The sequence below is a fragment of the Acomys russatus genome, chromosome 16, assembly GCF_903995435.1.
Source record: "Acomys russatus chromosome 16, mAcoRus1.1, whole genome shotgun sequence".
NCBI classification, from domain to species: domain Eukaryota; kingdom Metazoa; phylum Chordata; class Mammalia; order Rodentia; family Muridae; genus Acomys; species Acomys russatus.
In genome coordinates, this window is record NC_067152.1 from 27,622,068 (window position 1) to 27,630,809 (window position 8,742).

General features: G+C 49.6%; 1 protein-coding gene across 1 annotated transcript; it reads left to right on the forward strand.

Annotated features, from left to right (window-relative positions):
• Positions 1-2,310: 2,310 nt before the first annotated feature.
• Positions 2,311-4,245, forward strand: Ramp2 (receptor activity modifying protein 2). The gene is made up of 4 exons (XM_051157856.1): positions 2,311-2,706; positions 3,187-3,252; positions 3,695-3,800; positions 3,957-4,245. The coding sequence occupies exons 1-4, from the start codon at positions 2,586-2,588 to the stop codon at positions 4,210-4,212; spliced, it is 549 nt and encodes a 182-aa protein (XP_051013813.1). The 5' UTR covers positions 2,311-2,585; the 3' UTR covers positions 4,213-4,245.
• Positions 4,246-8,742: the final 4,497 nt, after the last annotated feature.

Sequence of the window (8,742 nt, forward strand, 5' to 3'; positions counted from 1 at the left end):
AAAGAAAGAAAGAAAGAAAGAAAGAAAGAAAGAAAGAAAGAAAGAAAGAAAGAAAGAAAAGAAAGAAAGAAGAGGACTGAAGAGATGGCTCAGAGGTTAAGAGCACTGTCTGCTCTTCCAAAGGTCCTGAGTTCAATTCCCGGCAACCACATGGTGGCTCACAGCCATCTATAATGTGATCTGATGCCCTCTTCTGGCCTGCACGTGTATGTACAGACAGAGGACTGTATACATAGTAACATATATATATATATATATATATATATATATATATATATATATATATATATATATTTTTTTTTTTTTTTTTTTTTTAAGGAAGGAAAAGAAAGAAAGAAAAGGGCAGCCCTGAGACCAGACTGGAGAGATGGCTTATCTGTTAAGAGCCCTCACACAGACATATATGCAGGCAAAACACCAATGCATTAAAAAAAAAAAAAAAGCTGGGCATGGTAGCTTATGCCTGTGATCCCAGCACTCAGGAGGCAGACGCAGGCGGAGCTCTGTGAGTTTGAGGCCAGCTTAGTCTACAAAGCAAGAAACCCTGTAGAGACAGACAGGCAGGCAGACAGACAGACAGACAGACAAGGAAAGATCAGTCCCGGCCTAGAATGTACCTCAGTTGATGGATGCCTAGCATGCATGTGGCCCTGGATTTTTTTTTTTTTCTTGCTTGTTTGTTTTGTTTTTGGAAACATGCCACTATGTCCAACAACTGCCCTGGCTTTTACCCTCAGCACAGCATAAACCTTTGTGTACATTTGTAATCCCAATGCTGCGCTCAGACACTGGAGCAGGCTATGTTGAGGGAAGTTGGAGCTTTATAAGATCCAAACCCAAAAGGAAAGAAGGAAGGAAGGAAAGGAAAAAGGAAGATAGCGTGGAGGCTGAGAGCATTTTTTTCCCTCTTACACAGGGCAGGTGCAAGTTCAATTCCCACCTAATGGTGGCTCACACTCTCCTGTAATTTCAGCGTCACAGGATCCCACACCCTACTCTTCAGGCATCTGAAGTTTTATAACTTGGTCCCCGGTTTGGAGTGGCCCTGAGGCTACACGTTTCTCTTCTGCACCTTTGCAAGAACGATCCTTACCAACAGAACTTTGAGTGTTCAAAGGGCCATCTCGCCTCTCTTACAGCTGCCTGTCCCGTCCAGCTCCCGGCAGCCATGATGCAGCAGCTGGAAGTCCTGAGATGACTTTTTTTTTTTTTTTTTTTAGGAGAGATCATAAAAGATAACTTTGGTGACAGGAATCAGTAAACCGGGACAACAGCTGAGTTCAAAGGTCAGTGTCTGGGCATAATTGGGAAAGTTTTATGCGGACAGCTGTGCCCCTCGAGTTGGACATCATGACCAACCGAACTCCCCGAGCTGCTTCAGGCTAGTAAATCACTGAGCCAATGCACAGCAGCAGGGGAGGTGTGACAGCAGGTAGGGTCCCTGGGGGGCCTCCCAGGAATGTGGCCAGAGCCGAGTCACTCAAGAAAGAAAGAAAGGAAAAGAAAAAAAAAAAAAAAACAAAAAACAAAAAGAAAGAAAGAAAGAAAGAAAGAAAAAAAAGAAAAGAAAATCGGCTTCTGTGGAGTGAGTGCAATTCCCCACTCCAGGTTAGGAGGAGAGCAAGGTCGTAGTGTGAGAAACTCTGATGACAGATGTGGACTTCAAGGCTGGGGAGTGAGAAGGAAGAGTTAGCTAGGACCAGAACCTCCCAGTTGGAGCCCTGGGATCTTTTCTTGAGCTTTCCCTGCCCCCTCCCCTGCAAAACTGGTGATGGTGACAATGGAGCTGATGCCCTCAGGGCTGAGGTTCCATGCACCGCACTTCACAGCAATAACTCATCTCAAACAATAAGAAGTACACGGGAAGTTCTAATCCCCCCCTTCTTCCTAACAACTTGGGTGGCCATATTCTTGTAAATGTAGTCGTCTGACTTTTTGCACTCCGGTATCAGGTTTGTGGGGTGAATTTGCCTTGAAGGGGAATTAATTAGACTTTACTCTCTTCCCTGCGCCCCTGGCCTTCTCCCTTTCTCGGCAGGGAAACCCTCCTCCTTCCAAAGGGTGTTGGCAGACATCTGTGGGTGTTCCCTGGGAAAAGAAACTCCTCAGCGGCGGCGTTGGGCCCAGCTTTTGACGCGGCTTCTCCCAAACCCCTGCCTCAGATACCAAGGCATAGAAGCCCTTAGGAGCTCTCAACCGCTTCCTTCTTCCCCTAGGTCTGGGACAGCAGCTGGTCCCCACCCCTACGACACAAGAAAGAGGGGGCTACTTTAATCCCTCAGCTGATGCTGGGAGGCTCCCGCTAGTCCGAGGCGGGAAGTGGATCTCAGTTCTAGGGTTACAGGGGGAGCTGTCCAGCCCCGCAGCCCTGGCTGGAAGCGAGAGTGGGCCAAGGCGCGCCAGGCGGAGCGAGGCGCGGGTGCGGCAGTGACTCCCCCTGCAGCCCGCCCCCCACGTGGCTGCCTCTGTTCCAGCCCCTCCGAGGAAGCGGCGCGGCTTCCTGAGGCTCGGGCCGGGGATATAGGCGCCCCCGCCCGGGCCAGCTCAGCTCCGCCGCCCCTCTTCGCCATCTCGCCCAAGGAGTGATGGCCCCGCTCCAGGTGGAGTGCGCCCTGGGTGGACAGTGGCTCGCTGTGACCCGCGCTCGGCGGCCGGCAACGTTCCGCCTCCCTCTACTGCTACTCCTGCTGCTGCTCCTGCTGGGCGGTGAGCGCAGCGCCCCGGGGCTCGGGTGGGAGGATGAGGGAAGTCTGGGAGGAGGAAGGGGCCTGGGCCACCGAGGCCAGCGTGGGACCACCGTTTGAGTACCAACCGATGTGCGGAGCTGCTCAGACCTGCAGATGGGCGCCCCCCACCCCCCCAAAAGCATCTCCGGGTTGGCTCAGGCCGGATGCTTCCCTCTGAAGAAAAGCTGGGTGGGATGCTTGCCCGGACCAGGCGGGAGAGGTCTTGGGAGGTTCAGGACTGGCAAGGAGAAGGGGGGTTTGGGGCCTGGGTGAGAGTGGGACGCAGCTGGTACCAGCCGCTCCTTTCCCGCACAAGGACAATCCCATGAGGCGGTGGGAATGATTCCTCTTTATGTTCCAAAGTAGTGCTGACTTTCCAAGGCCTTGGTCACTGAGCCGGCACCACTGCTCAGACCTCTCTCCACATCTTCCCACCCTTTTTGCCCATTTCTTTCTACAGCTGTCTCAACCTTTCCGGAGTCCCCGAATCAATCTCATCCCACTGAGGGCAGTCTTCTGTCAGAAGGTGGGTGCCCAAGCCTGTGGGAGAACGACCTAGTGGAAGGATCAAGCCAGCACAGGGAGGGGTCCTTTCCGCGAGAGAAACCTTAGAGTCAGCTGATGCCCGCTAACCTCCCTGGTGTCCTCTTGGGGGTTCCTGTGGTCTTTCTCCCTGTCATCCCACAAAGCCCTAGCCCAGCTCTAAGGTGTCTTTCCCCAGTTGGTGAAGAAGACCAAAACCAGGTGTCTGTGGATGTCCTTGGGAGGCTAGGGAAAGACAAATAGACGCCGGTGCACAATTGCTGAGCCTGGGGACTCGCCTCTCAGCCACCAGTGTCCTGCCACGAAAATTTTTCGAAGGGATTCCCTTATCTGAAGGCCAAGGACTCTAATTTGGAAATACCTGGGTCCCGAAGGCTTAGAGGGAGGGCCAGGGGCGTGGTTATCGAGAGCACATGTCCCCACAGGGACTATAGAAGACTACTACGAAACAAGTGCTCTACGTTGCTGGTATCATTACAAGAGTCACATGGACTCTGTCAAGGACTGGTGCAACTGGACTTTGATTAGCAGGTAGGGGCCGGGAGCTGGGCCTGTGCCTTGTGGGGGGACCTTGAATGAATGCGGGGCAGCCCTCTCTCCCTGTGCCCATCCCTTCCCTCACTCAAATCCTCTACCTCCTTCCCCCTCTTGCCCCCCCTCACCCCCTCCCCCGCCTGCCACCCTCAGGTATTACAGCAACCTACAGTACTGTTTGGAGTACCAGGCGGACAGGTTTCGCCTGGGCTTCCCAAATCCCTTGGCGGAAAGTATCTTCCTTGAGACTCACCTGATACACTTTGCCAACTGCTCCCTGGTGCAGCCCACCTTCTCCGACCCGCCGGAGGATGTGCTCCTGGCCATGATCATAGTCCCCATCTCCCTCATCCCTTTCCTCGTCACTCTTGTGGTGTGGAGGAGTAAAGACAGCGATGCCCAGGCCTAGGGCATTCATTTCTCAGCAGCCATCTTTTCCCTACCCCCCCCCCCCCCCCCCCCCTGCGCCCATCTGGAGCTGGGAATCTCTCCTCCCCTCCCTACCATCTTTTCCTACTCTCATCCCTTCCATGGACCTTTGGATTGGTGGAAACAGACAAGCAAAGTGGAGTTGTGGCAAAGACTGCAACGGCTGTGGTCTTTAAAATAAAATATGGTTTTGTACGGTATTCCCTTCCTGCTGGGGTCTGTGTCGACTGGATAGCCCAACTGGGCACAACTGTTGGGCTTGAAGGGTCTCGATGACCCTGCGGTTCTGTTCCTTTCACCTGCCCTCTGCCTGCTCATGGAGGCCATGGTTCCTATAATCTTTCCTCCCAGGGAGGGGCCTTTCCTGCCCCTATCCAAACCCAGCTCCAGGAAATAAGCAGGAAGAGACTCCCTTCCTTCCGGTCTGGGCAGCAGCTGGGGGTGGTGGCTGGGGAGGTGTCGGGAGGGGCAAGAAATCTCTACAGTAACTCTTGCAAGGAGGAAAGGCTGCCCAGGAGCCCAGCTTTGTCCTTTCTTCATGCCTGTTTACTCTAGAGCCAGAAAGAAAATGCGACTACCAACAGGAATTTATCCATAAAGACCTCAGGACTGAGGCCCAAGGCAGTGGGGGCTTCCTTTCGCCTAGTCTGTGCTTCCCCTCCAGGTTCCTGGCCTTCAGCCCACATTGTCTTAGCTCCATCATGGCCACACACTGCCCCCTGGTGTTCACTAGAGCCAACAACCAGACAATGCCTGGTATATCCTGAAGATGCTCTCGGCTGAGAAACACTGGATGCTGGGATTCAGAAAGAGTCTCTGCCACAGCTTAGTTCTTAGCCGGGCTCTTCTATAAACCTCTTGAGAAATATGGATACGATACTCCACTGACACATCTCTGCACATAGCAGCGTTTTCCAGTCCTCAGCAGGAGACTCATCTCCAATCCTTCCTGGGCTACACTCGCCAGGTCCCCCCAAACACATGTGAAGTAACTTTGCTTTCCATGGAAACACCTGAATAATTTTTTTTTTTTTTTGAGACAAGGTTTCTCTGTGTAGCCTTGGCTGTCCTGGACTCCCTTTGTAGACCAGGCTGGCCTCGAACTCACTCACAGCGATCCGCCTGCCTCTGCCTCCCGAGTGCTGGGATTAAAGGCGTGCGCCACCACGCCCGGCCCTGATCATCTTTTTCAGCACTCTCAGCCTCTTTAGAGGCTTTTGTTTTCTCTGCTGAAATATCTGTTTCCCCAAATATGTGCATGTCTACTTCCTGGCGTGTGCTTATCTGTGTTATAGATAGAATATGCCTGAGTTTCTTGGAACCTATTTGTTATCAAAGATATACTTCTCTCAGAACCCCATCTGCCACAAGGGATTATATTCTTTTTTTTTTTTTTTTTTGGCAAGGTTTCTCTGTGTAGCTCTTGCTATCCTGTAATTCAGAGATCCACCGGTGTCTGCCTCCTGAGTGCTGGGATTAAATGCATGCATCAGCACCAACCAGTAACCTAAGGATATATATTTTTTTTTCAAGGAAGGGTTTCTTTGTGTCCTAGCTGTCCTGAAACTCACTGTGTAGACTAGGCTGGCCTCAAACTCACAGAGATCCACTTGTATCTGCCTTTCAAGTGCTAGGATTAAAAGTGAGCACCACCATGGCCTGGAGGCCTAAGCATATTTTAAATTTTCAGCTGAGATAAATATTTGCTCTATTTCCATAAACACAATCCTGTCTTTGTTCATTTTACTAATATGTACTGTGTTCAGCGTAGTATTGGAAAGACAAGTTAGAGCAACTCTCCTGGCTTTCATCCCTTGGGAAACTTGACATGTACAAATAAATAAGAAAACATAGAATGTGCAATGACAGCCATACGAGGGAGACAGCCCACGTAAGTATCCAAGTGAGAGGATCACAAGAGATGATGTGGTGTTAGTTTTTCTGTTGCTTGTCATAAAAAACCAGCCAAAGGCGGATCACTAAGAGTTCGAGGCCAGCCTGGTCCACAAAGCTAGTCCACGGCAGCCAAGGCTACACAGAGAAACTCTGTCTTGAAAAACCAAAATCAAACCAAACCAAACCAACCCCCCCCAACAAAACAAAACAAAACAACAACAAAAAAAACCACCAAAAAACCAAAAAAACAGCCAAAAGCAATGTAAAGGAGGAAAGGGTTGGTTGGTTGTTTGTTTCCCTTAATGTTCCTGAGCGTGGCCATTTGGTTTCATTGTTTCTGGGGCCATGCAAGGCAAGAACATTATAGCAGGGAGCGTGTGACCAAATAGACCCCTCTTGGCAACAGAAAAACAGAATGTGGCAGAGACTAGGGACAGGTAAATCTCTCCAGAGCATGTCCCCAGTGACCTATTTTCTCCCACCCGGGCCTACTTTCTAATATTCCATTCAGCTCTGAATTCACTAATGACGAATTCACCTCTTGATGAATTTAGGCTCCCTGTGATCCGAGCACCTAAACAAAAGCAAACGCAGCTGGGTCCCAAGCCTTCAACACATAAACCTTCAGGGAAACATTTCCTATGCAAACCATAGCATGCAAGCACAGGGAGGTGACCGCGGAGTGGTGGGTGCAGGGCAAGGCCTTAGGTGGAATGCACTCCCCTAGAGCAGAGAGTGAACGTGAGCAGGAATTAGGAAATCACTGAAAGAATCCAGGTGTAGTGGCCTTTGATCCTAGCACGGGGTGGGGGGAGTGGGGGGGACCCAGGTGGAGTTTGAGGCCACCCTTATCTATGTAGCAAGTTCCAGGCCAGCAAGGCTTACATAGTGAGATTCTGTCTCAAAAAACCAAAAATAACAGCAAAGGCATTCAGGAGTGAGAAAATAAAGGCTTGGCTAAACTGGCAGACAGGGCTGTATACAGTAGGAGTTACTGAAATCAATGAAGGGAATCGCTAGGAACGGTCAAGGTAAAGGACAAGTATGAGAAGTCACTTTGACCTTCAGAACTGACCTAAAGGGAAAAAAAAATAATGTAAGGGGGTTGAAAAGATAGCTCAGAGGTTCAGAGTGCTCCCCACTCTTGCAGAGGACCAAAGTTCAAGCCCCACCATCCACGGCAGGCAACTCACGATCACCTGTAACTCCAACTCCGGGAGATTCTTTTTTTGTCTCTATGGGTACCTGCATAAATGCGTGTATAAACATAGATACAAATAAAAGAGTGTCTTCCTTAAAAAGAAAGAAAGGATTGGCAAGGTGTCAGGGGTGCCCATCTCTAATCGGATCAGGAGGTGGAGGCAGGAGACTCAGAAGTGCAACATCGTCATCTTTGGCTACATAGAGAATTACAGAGCAGCTTGGGTTCCATGAGACTCTGTCTCAAATTTAAAACGAAGGAAAAGAAAAAGATGTACAACACGAGGTAACAAGAGAATCAACTGGGGCCTGGAGAGGTGGCTCAGAGGTTAAGAGCACTGGCTGCTCTTCCAGAGGTCGTGAGTTCAGTTCCCAGCAACCACAGGGTGCCTCACAGCCATCTAGAATGAGATCTGGTGCCCTCTTCAGGCGGGGAGGTGTACATGCAGCAGAACATTGTGTAGATAATAAATAAATAAATCTTAAAAAAACAAACACACACACCCAAAACAAAAAACAAACAAACAAACAAAAAACCCACCAAAAACCCAAGAAGATCAACAATGGGTTAGTGGGAAAGGATAAAAGGTTGGATATACAAACATCATTTGGGGATTATTTCTGAACTGAATCACAATATGAATCCATAGGACATATAAAAGTTTTAAAGGTGCATTGAAAAGAAGATACTTGAGGCCTGACTTAAGGGAAATGCTCACCTTTAAAGAATGAGATAGGGGGAGAGATGGCTCAGTGGTTAAGGGCACCAGCTGCTCTTCTAGAGGTCATGAGTTCAATTCCCAGCAACCACATACATGGTGGCTCACAGCTATCTGTAATGTGATCTGATGCCCTCTTCTGGCCTGCAGGTATACATGCAGGCAGGGCACTGTATACATAATAATAAGTAAATAAAATCTTTTTTTTTTTTAAATGAGATAGAGCCAGGCCTGGTGGTGCATGCCTGTCATCCCAGCACTTGGGAGGCAGAGGCAGGTGGATCGCTGTGAGTTCGAGGCCAGCCTGGTCTATAAAGCGAGTCGAAAAACAAAAAAACAAAACCAAAAAGAAGAAAAGAAAAGAATGAGATAGAGGGGGCTGGAGAGGTGGCTCAGAGGTTAAGAGCACTGCCTGTACTTCTAAAGGTCCTGAGTTCAATTCCCGGCAACCACATGGTGGCTCACAACCATCTACAATGAAATCTGGTGCCCTCTTCTGGCCTACAAGTGTTACATGCAGGCAGAGCACTGTATGCATAATAAATAAATAAACCTTAAAAAAAAAAAAAGAATGAGAGAGAGAGCCAGGTGGCCAGGTGTAGTGGCGCACGCCTTTGATTCCAGTACTCAGGAGGCAGAGGCAGGCGGATCACAGAGAAACCTTGTCTTTCTTTTTTTCGTTCTTTCTTTCTTTC

Excerpts from the sequence above, each read along its gene's own strand:
- Ramp2 (XM_051157856.1), top strand. The coding sequence starts at position 2,586 with ATGGCCCCGCTCCAGGTGGAGTGCGCCCTGGGTGGACAGTGGCTCGCT. Across the intron at positions 2,707-3,186 it reads GCTGCTGCTCCTGCTGGGCG|CTGTCTCAACCTTTCCGGAG; the intron begins GTGAGCGCAGCG and ends TTCTTTCTACAG. Across the intron at positions 3,253-3,694 it reads GGGCAGTCTTCTGTCAGAAG|GGACTATAGAAGACTACTAC; the intron begins GTGGGTGCCCAA and ends ATGTCCCCACAG.